The 17,058-nt window shown below is 40.1% G+C and overlaps 1 protein-coding gene across 1 annotated transcript; it reads left to right on the forward strand.

The window, feature by feature from the left end:
* Positions 1-5,045: 5,045 nt before the first annotated feature.
* Positions 5,046-15,830, forward strand: LOC131303113 (uncharacterized). The gene is made up of 3 exons (XM_058329906.1): positions 5,046-5,350; positions 5,604-5,849; positions 13,735-15,830. The coding sequence occupies exons 1-3, from the start codon at positions 5,046-5,048 to the stop codon at positions 14,507-14,509; spliced, it is 1,326 nt and encodes a 441-aa protein (XP_058185889.1). The 3' UTR covers positions 14,510-15,830.
* The last annotated feature ends 1,228 nt before the right edge of the window (positions 15,831-17,058 follow it).

Here is a 17,058-nt window from a genome sequence, read left to right on the forward strand (position 1 = left end):
TCTTAACACCACTGATCCGGCCCGAACAGGTAACGTTACCTTTCCGAGGGGCCAGACTGCTCCTGCACCGAACCCAATTAGAGGTGTTGTAGACTGTTCTAAGTCTGATTGGGCCAGCCCCATCTTTTTGAATGCATCATAGTACAATACCTCTGTACAACTGCCCGAGTCCACTAGAATTCTTTCGATGTCGTATTCCCCAACTCGCAGGGTTACGACCAATGCATCATTGTGGGGTATTTGGACCTCCCCCAAATCATCATCACTGAATGCCATGCTCTCTTTGCATACATCAGTCTCTCGCCCTCTCTTGTTTCCCAACCGCATCACGTGCTGATCATGCTTGATCTGTCTCTGCAACAGCCTCACCTCACTCCTCGTATAAGGTGCAGCCAACCCATGTATCATATGGATCACGCCTTTAGGGTGTTGCTCGTAACCCAGTTCCATGGCCTTAGCTTTCTCTTTTGGGTCCTCCTGGATAAACTCCTTGAGATAGCCCCGAGAGACCAAATCATCAAGGTGCCTTTTGTATACCTCACAATCCTCGGTCATATGGCCCCAATCCTTATGGTAACTGCAGTGCTGATTCGTCGCACGCTTTGCATCTTTGTCTCCGCCTAGACTTGGGGGCCATTTAAAATATGGCTGATTCTTTATTCGATAAAGAATCCTGTATATTGGCTCCTTCCAAACCGTAGTGATAGAGAAGAAGGACTTGGGGTCAGGAGCTTGCTTGTCCTTGTATGGCTCTTTCTTAGCCTGCCCGTACTCCTTTCTATCTTTGTAAGACTTGGGTTCTGGCTTATCCACTTTTTTGGCAGGTGCTTTCGGCTGTTCGGCAACCGCCCTGCCATCCTCACGGAGTATGTCATCCTCCATTCTGGCGTGTTGCTCTATCCGTTCCATTAATTTAGCCAAGGTGGCTACTGGATGTTTATTCAACGAACGGCGTAGCTCTCCCCGAACAGGCAAGCCAGTTTTGAACGTAGCAATTGCATACTCTTCACTGCAACTTTCAATCTCGTTGAAAGTTTCCCAGTACTTCTTTGCATAATCCCTGATCTGCTCGTTCTCCTCCTGCTTCATGGTGGAAAGACTTTCAAAAGTCTTTGGGGCCTTTCTGCTTGTTAAAAACCGAGCAGTAAATTCCTCTGCCAACTGCCTCCATCCTCGTATGGATCGTGGGGCCAACTTATGAAACCAGGATAAAGCCACCTTGCCAAGACTGGAGGGGAACATCTTGCACAAGATGGAATCATCCCCCTCATGCATAAACATGGCCTGTTGATAATGTTGTATGTGAGCTACGGGATCCGTGTTTGTCTCGTAAAGTACGAATGCACCGTGCTTCACTCTGCTCGGCAACCTTGCTTCTTGTAGCCTCCTTGTAAAGGGGGAGGCTGCAATATTACTCAGGGCCTTGCGTGCTGCTTCTCGTGCAGTCACTGTCCCATCCTCTTGCTCCTTTGACTTGTGGGCCGAAGTCTTGACCCAATCAGCATCAGGTCTCTCGTACCTGTCTCGATGATGCTTTCTCGTGTCCTCTTCCTCGGGGGTAGAACTCCGGTCTCTGCTCTTCCTTTTTCGTGAAGAAGTCCTTCTCTCCGGTGTTCGGCTTCTACTTTTTCTTCCCCTTTTTCGTGGAGAAGCTTCATGACGCCCTATAACAGGACTCCTGCTCCTGCTTCTGCTCCTTCTTCCTCGTGAAGGAGCTTTTCTGTATTGTACCACAGCATACCTACTGCCTCTAGAATTTCTTCGAGACAGTCCAGAATCCTCCGGATGCTCCCTAATTCTTTCCAATTCTCTGATCTCATGCTCTCGTTTTTTAATCAGACGAGCATACTCCTCGACTTCTTGCCTCTTCCTATCAAGAACGTCGTCGCTATGGTGCACACTCCTGGGGTGCGCGATCGATTCATCCCTTTGATGGGATTTACTCCTTCTCGTGGATCTTGAAGCCGTCTCTCCATCTCCTCTATTTTTGGAGTTATGATGCACGGTAAGGGGGCGGTCCTTACTCGTGTTCCTCCTGTGCCCACCCTGGGGCTTTCTCGGAGCCCCAGGTGGTGATTTGTCCCTTCCCTTATCTAACACATCTTTTGGTTTATGCGGCGTTGCTGGAGTTACTTCCACCATGGTCGTATTTCAAAAGGGAATTCTTTCGTTTCCCACAGACGGCGCCAATTGTAGGGGGATGAAAACAATTGACGCTTCGGATCAACTGGATTGCAATGGCTTATTCGTGCCTCTTCACCGGAACCCTAGCTCGATGTCTGAACCCTAATCTGCAAAATAGACAGGGGGTGAGTGCACCTTTGCCTCTCGTGGCAAAGGCCCTCCGATGCCTTTGTCAGTATCACGTACTAGAAAACTCAGCCCTAATTATCAGTAGGAAAGCAATAATAATGCAACGTATTGCGTACCTCTCACCTCTAAGTTTTCCTCATATTTATAGATTTATGGATGCTTGCTTTTCAAGCATCCTTATTGCCATAGGATTCCTAACTCGTATAGGAAACCCAGGATATCAAGGAGTCTCGTTTCCTTTATCAGTTTATGGAAAAGAGTCCTTTTAGGATTCTTTTCCTTTAAGAGCCGAACATCCCATACTCGTTGGGTATCTTTCTTAGATCCTATATTCTTGGGATCTTTATCCCTATATGAGACATGACTATTCTGGAATCTTCCAGAGTATTCTCTCTGCTCCTACTCTCGATTGGAGTTCCATCTTTGTTCGGCCGTCTCATAGCCGAACAGACGGCTTGGACCAGTTACCTCACATGTAACTGGTCCTTGAGCCCGTACAACCTTCCTGGACCATTGACTTCTCATGTCACTGGTCCATATTGCCGAACACTTGTTTAGCATGATGACTGTCCTGTCTATATTCAAACTATGGTTCCACGTACCATTTATTCGGATATCGATTGCATTGCTTTCAACCCGTGATCACTCGTATCACGTGCTAGGTTCTTTACATCATCTGTTCGGCTGTATCATAACTGAACAGTCTATTTATAGCCATGACTTCTCATATCACTGGTCCATATCGCTGTTCACCGAACTGCTCGGCGATAAGTCCAGTCGTATTTACCACGTGTTCCCAAACATCACGTGTTTGGTAACTAAATGTATCTGCTTGGGAATACCTCCCTACAGAGGGTTAAGAGAGGGGAGGTCCAGGGGTGATCCTCGGGCTGCCAGGGAGGCTGTACAAGCTTGGTAGCTGCCTGATGATGGTTTTTGCAGCTGGCCAAAAGGTGATGGGACAAGGGGTTGACCGACATGTGCTGGTCCCATAGAGACACGCATGTGTCACACCTACCACTGCGTTGGTCAATGGCCAAAGTTTGACGATTGACCACCACCTGTCAATTTGATCCATGCGCGTGGATCCTGAACAAACGCGCATAGTCCAAACCTAACCACGCGTTGGTCAACAGTCAAAGCTCGACCATTAACCACCACTTGGCAGTTTGACTCGCGCACCCAAGTATCAGACCAACGCACTCTAGTAGAGTTTTTGGCTAGGGTTTTGGGTTTTTTAGGGGTTCAAACGCTCAAAGTTCAAATCCCAATCCTTCTCAAAACTATTCTTGATCCATTTCATCATCGGGGAAACAAGAACCGAAAATAAAGTAAATCAAATGGGGAGACCCAAATAGGGGTGTCTACAAACACACCCTTAGGCTTCATTCTCCTAAATTATTTCATCTAAATTTTTTACGGTATTTTTTTATTTTTCGTAATTTTTTGTGAGTTTTTCATCGTAATTTTTAGGGTTAATTATTTTCCTCGACGAGAGGAATCAAAAAAGTATAAAATGTGAGCTGATATTGAAAAAAGTTTATATAAGACAACACTTTAGATATTTAAAAACAACTGCAGATATTTGGTATTTTTTTTGGTCTTAATTGAGTGAATTTTTTTGGTTTTGATCATAATTTTGTACAATACTTTTTAGACTACTATTTTCAAGATGATAACTAATCCAAATAATATGACGCGAATCAATCAATCAATCAATCAAGAAAGACGAATAAAATACACAACACAAAATAGACCAAAAAAGTTGAGGAGAATGGAGCCTTATGGTAGATATACTAGTAAAGATAGCAGTACAGCAAAAGTTGTACAATAGTTAGGTACATATTTTGTTTGCGTCCGTTTCGGGTTTCAAAAAGATGATCAGAGTCGCTCATTTTGTTCAAAACATTTCGATTAGGGTCCCTATGAAAAATCATCTCAATCCGATATTGAAAAAGGTATTTATGAATCATGCAACTTTGCTTCTAAATTTAGGCTAAATTCTGAAGTAAAGTTGGCTGATGCATAAACACCCTTTCCGATATCGGATTGAGATGATTTTTTACAAGGACCCTAAATGAAATGTTTTAAACAAAATGAGCGGCTCTGATCATCTTTGCGGGATCCGAGACGGACGCAAAATCCATTTGTACTCAGCTGCTGTACAATCATTGTTGTACCTGTAGCAGGTTTCTAGATATACAAACACAAGCTAAGAGAACAAAAATGATATTTCGACCCCAATATATAAAAGCCACACACTTGTAGATAGGAATCAATACACAAGTGGCCACTAAAACCTTTGTGTATAATTTGATATTTCTTTTATGTTGTTGGAACTGAATTTATTGTGCAAAGCCAAAGAAATGAAAATTTACTGAAATTTGTGAGTAAATAGATCATATAGCTGAACAAATAAAAATAAATTAGGTCCGATACATTTTCAAGCAAAGTAAATATCATCAATTTCTATGGAGTACTTTTTTGTATGCAAAATTTGTGCATACATTTTTGTCACTGCTGAGATAAAATCCTGCAGCTACCACGAAATGGACAAACGTTACTCGATGACATCCTTATGTCCAATCAAGTCACAACACATGGCAGTGTCTAGCATCTTCATTGTATCTGCCAGGAAAACGTCCATGAAGGTGCAGCCCAAATCACTATAAACACTACATTAAACGAAACGCACACCTAAACGCTCACACACTCTCTCTCTCTCTCTAACAATGGATCATGACCACCATCACCCTCAAAACCCTAACCCTTGTGACACTCATTTCTCCGATAACTTTGATGCGTTGCCGGAGTTCGATGTCTTCGATGACCACCATCACCCTCAAAACCCTAACCCTTGTGACACTCATTTCTCCGATAACTTTGATGCGTTGCCGGAGTTCGATGTCTTCGATTTTCTCCTGCCTGATGACGGCTCAGAAGAAGGTTTTTCGCCAGAGAACATGGCTTTCTCTGATAATGTCATCGACGGATCTATCGAATCCGTCGGCGTTTCGTCATCGACACAGAGTAACATGCACGTGATCAAATCATTCTCAGCCAAATATATATGATCTACTTACATTTCTGCCTTGTTCACTTCACAACTTTATTCAAAAAATATTTTTCAACTCAATTATTACTCTCATTTCTCTTTCTAACTTTTCAATTATTACTCTAATTTCTCACTCTATCTTTCTCTATTTTTTACCTCTCTCTCCAATCATTACTCTTATTTCTCTCTCCACTCATTTTTTAAAAACACTACTCAAATCACAAACCAAATAAAGCATTCATTGTTACGCGACGATATCGGAAACACAATGTTTATCGAGGGTACATACGACTCAAAAACTTAAGTTTTTCTTTTGTGCTTTGATTCGATGCAGGAATAAAAACGGGGCGAGGAAACGCAAGGCGGATCAAGCGGGGAGTAGGGTTGCTTTCAGAACGAAATCTGATTTAGAGGTAATGGACGACGGATTCCAGTGGAGAAAGTATGGGAAGAAGATGGTTAAGAACAGCCCATATCCAAGGTAAACAATATACTCCTCCGTAATTACTCAATTACTATCATTTATCATGACCGTAACAAATAATTGATATATATCTTTCTGGTTTAGCTTTTACTTTATTATTTCGTATTGGTTAAGTTCAATATTTGAACCGGAGTATTTATTCATTTTTTTTTTTTTGAAAATTAGAGGTGGATCTCTCTTTTTAGGCTCGGTTTGATTCCAACCCTGAATATTATTCCCGAATTTGTGTACATTCGGATATGTTATGTCATGACTAGTTTGTTTTTTGCCCCGAGCTCAACCGAGACGATATAATCTCAACGATCTCTCCTTTTTCATTCCAAAAATCTAGAGAGAGAGAGGGAAACACCCCACTACCACCACCCCGACGCCGGCACCGTCGATGATGATGCCGACGCCGTCCTCGTTCCCTGATCTGCGTTCTCCGCTAATTTGGCGGCGTCGCCTTCTCCCTGGCCTTCAAAGTTACCGAAAGTAGAAGCCACTAGAAGATCAAGCGGTCGCCTTCTCTCTGGGATTCAAAGTTATCGAAAGTAGAAGCCACTAGAAGATCAAGCGGTCGCTGATCGTCAACGATCCGTAATCCCAAGGTCACTGACGGCGTCTCTCGCTCCGACTTCAAGTCCTCTCTTCTCGAAAAGATTTTTTTTATTTTTGCAGTACTATAGTATTCAAAGGCAATGATAGTTGGCATACCACAATTAGGGTGCCTGGGTATGTGGCTTACATGCAGGGTATAAAGATTTTACTTGATCTTTTTTTGTTGCGTATTGCAATTATTAGATGAGGTGAGATTTGTTTGTACCCGTGTTTTCGTAATTATCTATATTTTCTAATTGATAATACTTTCAAATTGGAAGTGTTTCGGTTATGTGAATCCTGAGTTATTTTCATATATTTTTGTTCGTGTGTGTATTTTCTATGAAAACTATGTATTTTTTTATGAGAACTTTGTATTTTTTATGAGAACTTTGTATTTTTCCAAGAGAACTGTCTATGAGAATTCTGGATTTTTTATGAGAACTGTATATTATCCATGAGAACTGTGTATTTTCTTTGAGAATTGTGTATTTTTATATGAGAACTGTGTATTGTCCATGAGAATTGTTTATAAGAACTGTGTATTTTTTTATGAGAACTATGTATTTTCTATAAGAAATGTGTATTTTAGTGTGTGGTAAGACTATGTGAACTGTATATTTTTCAATTCACATAGCCAGTTCATATAACTACATTTCTCATAAACACAGTTCTCATCGCCAATTCTCATAGACACAATTCTCATAGTCAGTTTTCATAGCCAAAGTTCTCATAGATGAGGGTATTTTTGTCTGAATTAATGAGTAAGAACTACTTTAAAAAGATTAAATAAAAATATTATATTCAGGGTTGAGATAAAATCAAAATTTAAAGAAAGGACCGACCTCTAAAAACCCCATTTTTGGATAAGTAATTTTATTTCACCAAAAATACGACAACTGTTATCAACGGGGCAGTAGGAGTATTAATTTGTTAGTAGTCTAAAATTACATTCGGTTTTTATTGAATTTCTAACATATATATTTATATGTACTACATAATCTAGTAGATATCGAAATCCAGAATTCACATATATCCTTCTCTTAAAAACAAAAGAAGAGAAAAAAGCATAAAAGTCACGTTCAAGCTGTCGTAGAGTGGATGAGTAGCTCAAGTGAGATGAGATAGCTAGTTTCATGTTTCAGTACTAGCCGGCTTCCAGTCATCACTTGGAGAGCGAGAGGAAAAACACTAGTCGATAAAAAAGACAATTTAATATTTTATTCAATTTCTTATTCGATACACGATAGTATTGGTCTCAATATATTCACTGAAAAACATGTAATGAAAAATGAATTTATAATACCACGTGACGGCACCCAGTAGAATAGAATAATTTTTTCTCCCTCCCTCCCTCCCTCTCCCACATTTCCCCCTCCTCTGAGTCATCTCTCTCTCTCTCTCTCTCTCTCTCACTTCCCCACATTTCTCTCCTTCTCTTTTATTTTATAAAAAAGAAGAAGAAGTGAAAAGTCCAAGAAATTAAGAATTGGGGTTTAAAGGCTTGTTGGGGTTCAAACATATTTCTATAGTATATTGATAGACGGTCCCCTTCCAATGAGAGATCCCTTCTTGAGTTAAGTTAATGATTTTTCATTTCCCGATCGAATTTTGATGATTTGAATTGCTCAATGAGATCAAAACGTGATTTTAAAGGTTTCCATGAGATACCAACAAAAAATATTGCCGGAAAGGACTTGATCCGAACAGTTTTTCATAAAAATGCATTTATAGCGTTTTTACAAAAAGCTGCTCGGATCAAGCCCTCTCCAGTCATGCCGATTTCTCGCGTGTACCCTTAAAATCACGTTTTAAATACATTGAACGGTTTATATTATCAAAATATAATTGGGAATAATGTCAAACTCATGAGGTGCTAAGTTAAGGGATCCCTTAATGGAAGCTCGCTGTATTAATAGATGGATAGATTTGGTTTCACGATATTGCCCTTGCTGGTCAAATCCGTGCAGTCTTATCTGCCCTTTTTTTCCCTCTCTTGTCACTTTGGCAACTAGCAGAAGAAACCCACTTTGATCGCTCTCCCTCGCCAGTCTTTCGAAACAATTCTTACCGATATCGGATTGAGCTATTTTTTTAAGAACTCATAAAAAATATTTTAAGAATAACTTGTAGTTTGAATCATTTTTGTAAGACCCGTAATGGCCCCGAAAAAATAAAAATAAAAATCAAGTTTTTCTTGCCTGGTACCAAAGAGGCCCTATCTTTTATCCGGAAATCATCCCAACTAGCAGCTCAAGATACGAAGAGAGTTTCAAATGAAAAGTAAAACATTAAATAAATAGCAAGTGAACAGGAGCTCTTTTCATAAAACGAGTGACTGTCGCAACTTCAAAAAAAGAAGAAGATGAACGGACATGGAAAATTCTTATCTATCACTTTTTTCCACAGAAACCCCCTAGCATTTAAAATTGCCCATACAAATTCTCTCAATTATAACCGTTAACCAATCAACACTCTTCTGTAAAAAAGACTGTTAAGATGAAAGGGTCTACGTAGACAATTTTTATAAATGAGGGGGTCATTGTGGGAGATTTTTTAGGGGTATAATCATCATTTTGCCTAATTTCGTTAATAGAGTTAGCCAATTTTTCATTTCATATAATTGAAGGGGTCTGTATGAGCGATTTTAAACTTTAGAGGGTCCCCATAGAAAAATGACATAATTTGAAAGGTCTCCGTGTACTTTCACCAAAAAAAGAGGGCCTCAAGTGAGTCTGATTACCTCACAAATTTGGGACATTTGCTCGTTACTTTGACGAGAAGAGATTTTTAACAAGCCTGATGCTATTGATGCTCAACATCGATCTCAACATCCACACCTCCCTCTCTACTCCCTCCTCTAAACTGAAGTAGCAAACTAACCCCTAAAAATACCCCTTCATCAACCTCATTCGTGGCTCTTTACTTTAACTAAATTTCCACAAATGCTGTCGTGCCAAGTGCAAAGTCCCGAGCAACTATTCATTTGCTACTAGTATTTTAATGTTTTTTTTATTTCTCTGTTCAAGCTTATTTTAATGTTTACGGTTATTTTAATATTTTTTATTGCACTACACATGCTAGTCTTAATATTAAAAAATATGGTAGAAAGTGCGAGTAAAGAGTTCGATGTTGTGTAATTGTGAAAAATTAAATAGCTAAAGTAGAAAAATGGTTTTTGAGAATTAATTTGGTTCAAAATTAGCTAAGACTGATGCGGATGCTTTTAGGGGGTTTTTTATTGACAAACTTTAGTATGGTTGGTAAAAACCTACCCCAACTTTTGGTTCCCAAATCTGCCCTTTTCCACACCAAACTAATTTGGTCCCTAAATTCTTGTCTCAAATACTTTAATTTCTTGTAGATTAATGAAATACAACTTACTGTGTGACATGTGTATCTATTACAACTAGTAAAAGACAAAATACACACATTAAAGACAAAATAAAACATCAAAATCAAATGAAGGATACATCCAAAGATAAATTGATCAGACGGTCAATTTGTCGGGGAACTCTTGATGAGGCTTCTTACAGAAGTTGACCGAAACCAACCAAGTAACTCTAGCACCCTAGATGGAGAGCACTATGTACGGAAAACTCCTCATGCAACTAGATGGTCGATAGACCAACTATAGTGCATAAATCGGTAGAGAAAATGCAGAAAAAAACGTCACCGTGGTTATTGAGACATAAACTACTGAAAACCTAACAATCAGTTTTCAGTTTTTAGTTTTTGTTTTTCATATACTCCCTCCGTCCATTTTTAAATGTTCTGCTTCGTAACTCCAACTTATTAAAAAGACATCATCATTATACTTTTCACATCAACTTTTTCTTCCACTTTCCCTATTTACCCATCATCATTACACTTCTACTCACTTACTTTTCAAAAAGAAATCTACTTTTAGGGACAAAATAGACAATGCACCAATTTTTACTCACTAACTTTACAAAATGGACACTTATTAAAGGACAGCCCAAAATAGAATACTGGACTCTAAAAAAGGGACGGAGGGAGTACTTTTTTAGAGTTTTTGTAAACTATTGAAACTACAAAAATGTGTTCTCTTTTTTTTTTTTTTTTTGAGAAACATAAATATTACCAAACATGTTTCTTGTTTTATGAAAACATAAACCTATTTCTATTTTTAGTTTCTTGAAAACAAAAAACTGAAAAGGTTACCAAACGCAAAATCACATCCATAAGCTACCACTACCAAAATCCAGCAAGCAATTAGACCAAACCGTCAAGCGCCGAACACAACCTAAATTCACCAAGCACCACCAGAATCTTGAACTGCCAAGCGCGGCCTTCACGACCATTACCACAAGCATCAATCCCCAAATCAAACCAAACGTTTCCCAACCAAAAGACGCCAACACCCAAACAGACTCCAAACAACCCAAAAATGCCGAAAGGCCCGAAACAAAAACCAACAGGCTAATGCCCCCAACAAATGCTACCTAACAAGCATAAAGCTGGTGAATAAGCTGCTATTCGGATCGCGCCCATTATAATAGCGGCCGACATAGATCAGTTATCCAAAACCAGTGCACATGTTTGGAAATGTAAAAAAAGTGTGTATATATGAAACAAAAAAGATCAATAATGGCGACTAAACCGTTAGTTTTATGATGCATGCAGTTGGGTTTACAAATTTAATAACCTAACATTTTTGGCGTTGGGTACAAATATGGTTTTTATTTTAATTTATTAAGGTGACGGATTTGAAAGTAAAGATTAATTAATGCTTCTTTAATCATACAGTAGTTCTTAGGTCTATTGTTCCTTGGGCATACCGTCCAATAATCCTTCAAATATTTTACGCTCATGCTCTCAATTCTCGCACTACGCTCACGCACTTAATCCTTTCTCGTGAATTTTGGTAGTTTGGAATGTGTTTCCAAGACTTTCACCCTTCCACTAATGCACCCGCACGGAGATTATATATGTGACTTAGGGCATACCATTCATCCAACTTGTGAACATGCATTTCATTAGCCACTTTTCTTGTCTATAGGTTACATTAATGAGTTTTGCAATATTAGTGTAAAGTCTATCATCAGGCTATATTACCGATTCCCTTGTAATTTGTTTTTCTCAATCGATAGGACTGTGATTTTTATAGATAGAAAACAAAAGTAGCAAAAAAAAAAATACATAAAAAAGGGTTTCCATGCCCTTGAAGAGAGGAAGGAAGCCACCCTGAAGGCCTAAACTCCCACGTAAAAAATACCTGACCTCTCACTGCTTTTTGAGCGATATTATGGGCAACCCAATTACCGGCTTTTTGAGCGATACTATGGGCAACCCCATTACTGCTCAAACCCATCTAGAAGGTGTAAGATGTCCGCTACTATCACCTCAACCCCCTGATGGTCTTCCTTACGCCTTTGTACCCACTGTACCAACTGTTGCGAATCCCCTTCAACAATAATTGCTTCCAGCCCGAGCTCTCTTGCAAACAGAAGCCCATCCCTTGCTGCCATCGCCCCTACCACTAACGAATCAGTCAAATGCTGCCTCCCAACTGCCTTTGCCACAACGAATTTCCCGTTCCAGTTGCGAATGACCATTCCCATACCACATCGCCCCCTGTGCTTATCCATGCCACCATCAAAATTGAGATTATAACATTTGTTCCTGTCGAATCCCATCCTCACGACTACCTCTCATCTTGCACGGCCAAGAATTCTACTTCATCTCTAATTGCTGCTTGGCAAACCACGTCAGGCCTCTCAAAATGATCATTAAAAACTGCTTTATTTCGGCTTAGCCATATTCTCTAAATAATGTAACACACTCCAGTCCAGAAACTCCTTGCGTCCTCTTTATCCTTCCACTTTTCTAACATACATATCCACCAATCAATCAGAGATTCTCTAGGAATGGATCTCATATCTAACGAAAAGGAGTAATATGCCAAACCATTTGAGTAAAATCACACCTCACCAATAAATGAATGATAGACTCCTTCTCCATTTTACACAAAGGGCAAAGGATATCAGAAGTTAACCTGCGTTTATGGAGAGCCTCCTTGACTGGCACGATGTCTCTGAGCACCTTCCATATAAAATGCTGAACCTTCCCTGTGTCCGAAGCGACCATACTCCATTCCACACTTTCTTCATTTGTTGTCTGTTGCGATTCACCCGCAGCCCTTCTACCCAACATAGCCGATTCGTACCCCGATTTGACCGTATAGTTCCCATCCATGGAAAAGTACCAAATAATCTTGTCTTCTATTGGATATTTGGCAGGGGAATGGAATGAATTAGCTGGCTCTCCTCCGCGCTGAAAAGCTCCCTAACCAGATCTTCCTTATGGGGTTCTATGGGAAACTGGACTTTCCTCCCTATCCCCTCTTCTTTAACACCAGCCAGAACCGTAGGTTCAGATTTTGGGAGCCATTGGTCCCTATCAATAACAACCCTATCCCCCATTCCAATCCTCTACCGCAAACCCATATTAGTAATCTTTCTCCCTTCTAATATGCTTCTCCAAGTCCAAGATGGATTCGAACCTTCTCTTGCTGAAAGAAAAGAGCCATTCGGAAAGTACTTGGCCTTGAGAATTCTGTGTAGAAGACAACGTCCTCCCCTTAGCAGCTCGCCACCCTTGCTTCGCCAAAAGAGCCAGATTAAAGCAGCAAAGATCCCGAAAACCAAGACCACCTCCTCCCTTTTTTTTTCACACGGTGTCGTTTCCAATTATAATCATCAAAAAATGATCAAAATGCGATGAAATGTAGTTATATAGATGAAGTGTTGAGGAGACCATAAATCAACTATTTTGTTGTTGTCCCTTTTGATTGTAGATGTACATTCAAGATACGAGATGAGACTATTAGACTTTTTGTCACATAAATCGAAGTCAGCAAAAATGAAGATCACATGGTTATATGAAGTGGTGACAAAAAGTTGATAAAGACGAACAAATTGGGAAATAGGCCTTATCAGGTTCAAACCTGGAAGGGAAATGCTATAAGACACACCCGCATTTGGATGTGTCCCATATGCACCCATGTTATGAATTTGTGCTATGATTTTTTTTTTAATGTTTATTATTTTTTGCAAAAGTTGAGAATTCGAAGTTGATGTTATGAATTTTATCAACTTTATTAAAATGTTATGCATGAAAGGGGGCACACCGTACATACCCAACAGATCCCAACAAATAGAGGTGTGCATTGTATCAGTTCCCAACATATGAAATGCTTAATTTTCGCACTAGTGTTGTATGTTTTATTTGTACTAAACAGCCAAACTGAAAGGAAAATAAAACGCACAATTATGAACAGGAATTACTACAAATGTGCACGCGGCGGCTGCAACGTGAAGAAGAGGGTGGAAAGGGACGGCGAGGATCCAAGCTACGTGATAACAACGTACGATGGAATGCACAACCATGAAAGCCCATGTGTGGTGTACTACAACCAACCCCCCCTCGTGGTACCCAATGGCTGGACTCTTCAACCTCCTCCTTCTTCTGCTCAATCCTCTCCTTCTGCCTCACATTATAACCAAGAAGGTACGTTGTCCATGGAGGAATTGGTTGACAAATTGGGAGAGGTAGAAGACGAGGAATCCTTGAATGACGTCACAGAGTCATTTTACTTGTTGGGAGAGTTGGAGGAAACTCCTTCAGACCCAAGAGAATCAGAAGAATTGAACTGTGATCCGATGGAAGTTACTCCAACAATAATATCTCACCACTTTTCTATCCTCCACGTGCTTGATTTGTCGTATACTGAGATTAAGTCTTTGCCGCAGTCTATTTCCAGATTAGTAGCACTACAAAAATTGTTTTTGAGAAGCTGTGAGCTTCTAATGGAACTACCACCTGAAATTGGAGAACTCGCGAATCTTGAGGTGCTTGATCTTGAAGGGACTGAAATTCTGCGTCTGCCAAAGGAGATTGCCAAGCTAGTTAACTTGACGTGCTTGAAAGTGTCATTCTATGGATATGCAAATCAAACAGTGATTCCAAGGAGGGTTTTGTCATATCTCTCCAGCTTGATTGAGTTAATCATTGATGTGACCCTGGGATGTCGAAGTAGAAGCTATTGTGGATGATCTACGTAGCTTAAAGGAGTTGAAGACCCTGCAATTGTATTTACCCACCGCTGAACCATTGGAAGAACTCACTTTGAGATTTCCAGGTTTGGCAAACTTCAGATTTACAGTCGGCCGTCACGAAGAGCACTTCATTTCCCGTTTACCCAATGATGTTAAAGAGGAATTCGATAGTCGGGAGAAACTGGAGAAAGGCTTGAAGTATTTAAATGGAAATCGCATACCAAATGGAGTTACCGACGTACTTGAACATGCCAATGCTTTTTTCCTACAGCGCCATTGGACCGCTAAGAGCCTATCTGAGTTCGGGCATACAAATATGACTGAAGTGAAGTTTTGCTTGGTGATGGAATGTAATGAGTTTCGGACCATCATTGACTCCGAACAGTTTAATCAAGGAAAAGATGGTAGGGGTGAATCTGAAGATTTCGAGTATTTTGACGAAGCAATCGTACTTGGATCTCTAGAGAGATTGATTATTCGGTACATGAAGAATATGGAGTGCATTTGGAAAGGGCCAGTTGGTAGAGGGTCTTTGTCCAATCTAAAGTCCTTGGCTTTGCATACATGCCCCAATTTGACTACCCTTTTCACAGTCGACATGCTTATTAATCTCACAAACTTGGAAGAGCTTGTAGTTGAAGACTGTCCAAACATCGGCAGCCTTGTGAGTCTCAAAAGTTCCGACTCAGAGCTAGGCCTTTTTCTCCGGAGCTTGAAGAAGATTTCTCTTCTTGAGCTGCCAGAACTGGTCAGCATCTCCGGCAGCCTACGCATTGCTCCAAATTTAGAGAGGATGGTAATCTTTTATTGCCCAAAGCTCGAAAAGCTCTCTACCATGGAAGTTTCGAGTACAGATTTTAAGGTAATTAAAGGAGAGGAGGAATGGTGGGATGCATTAAAGTGGTATGAATCTGATCTGAGCACGGAACATGAAGATTATTTGGCTAGTCTTTTTATCCCGTTGAGAAGGGATGGGGATCTGATGGCTCAATTAACAAAAGACTAGATTGCCACTAATAGTCAGGGAAAAGTTGGAAGCTACATGATATGGTAGTTTTTATTGAGCATTCATGGATTTTCTCAAACAACAATGCCTGTTGAATCTTTAGTGTCAAACCTTTTGATGGTTGTCTTTTCCAACCAACCCATACTTGATATTCTTTCAAATGCAATCAATCCGCAGTCTCAAAACTGACGGGTCCTGTTGAAAAACTCGGCGGTTGCGAACAGTAGATTAAGGCGGTTGGGAGGGTAGCAAATTTTAAAAGACAAAATGGAATTCTGAATTAGATAGCAAAAAACGAGAGTAGATGATTAACAAGGTCATCTAAACAAACACAGTAATTCTTTAGATTGTGTGTGTGTGTGTGTGTGTGTGTGTGAGAGAGAGAGAGAGAGAGAGAGAGAGAGAGAGAGAGAGAGAGAGAGAGAGAGAGTATGCATATACACTAACCATCTCCTTTAAGGCTCGAGGATCAGCTTCTTTGGCAAAGAAATGGACAAGAACAACAAGCTCTGGTTGCAACAGGATGTGCCCAGCATACAACTGTGCAACCAAAAGAAAATAAGCAAACTTATGGAAACAAGACAACCTCTTCCCCTCCTTCCCTTTCTGATACCAGAGTTGGGGAAGGGGTTAATTTGTAACACATCAAAACAGATGAATGCTGGGGAAGAAAGCCAGCATTTAATTGGAATACGAGGCTTAGAAAAAGAAAGAAAGCCTGATCTCGTTCTGTCAAACTAAACCGATTACAACTAAACTTAGCCTTTTCACACTCCACACTTCCAAGTTCTAAATAGTAAGAGCAGTGGACGGCCTAAGTTACAGCTAAAGCCCCCCCTCCCCCTCCCCCGGCTTTTAAATTAGAATGAGCACTGGAGAGCCTAAGTTATTGCTAAAGGGAACCCCCTGGCTTGCAATCTTGCCTTGGAAGATATGTAAGACAGACTGGTTTCTAAAATATCTGTGCACCATAACGCCTTCAACAATTTTATATACCACTGACTTGGCTGAACAGTCCCACAGGTAGAATGTTGATCTTCCGTTACCTTCAAAATGGTGATAGGGGGAAAATGGTGGTTTCCTCCCCACTTAAATTCTGAAAATGAAGAGAAAAGGTCAAGATATGAGCTTGACAGAGTCTAAGAGTCTAAGGACAAAAAAAATCATCAAAGTTAAGTGTTAGAGAAATCGCTACCGAGAGAGGACGATAAGAAGATAAGAATCAAATCACATGATGATGATACCTTTAATGGTGAGAACCTGAGATGTAGAGTCTCTAGAGAGAGAAAAAAACAGGGAGGACGAAGCAGAGAAAAGAGGAAGAACAGAGCCTCACAGCGACGAAACGATGAACATCTACCCCTAAAGAGACACAAGATGAAGAAGTTGATTTCTGAGAACAGAAGGCAAGCTAAGTCAAATTGTTCATTTTTTATGTTCGGAAATTTTATGCTTTCTTATGATTGATTGGTAGTGCCAAGTATCACACAAAGTTCTCCATTGAATTAAGGGAGTTCAAAAACTCAAATTTGGCTTGTTG

This window comes from Rhododendron vialii, chromosome 10a (genome assembly GCF_030253575.1).
Source record: "Rhododendron vialii isolate Sample 1 chromosome 10a, ASM3025357v1".
NCBI classification, from domain to species: domain Eukaryota; kingdom Viridiplantae; phylum Streptophyta; class Magnoliopsida; order Ericales; family Ericaceae; genus Rhododendron; species Rhododendron vialii.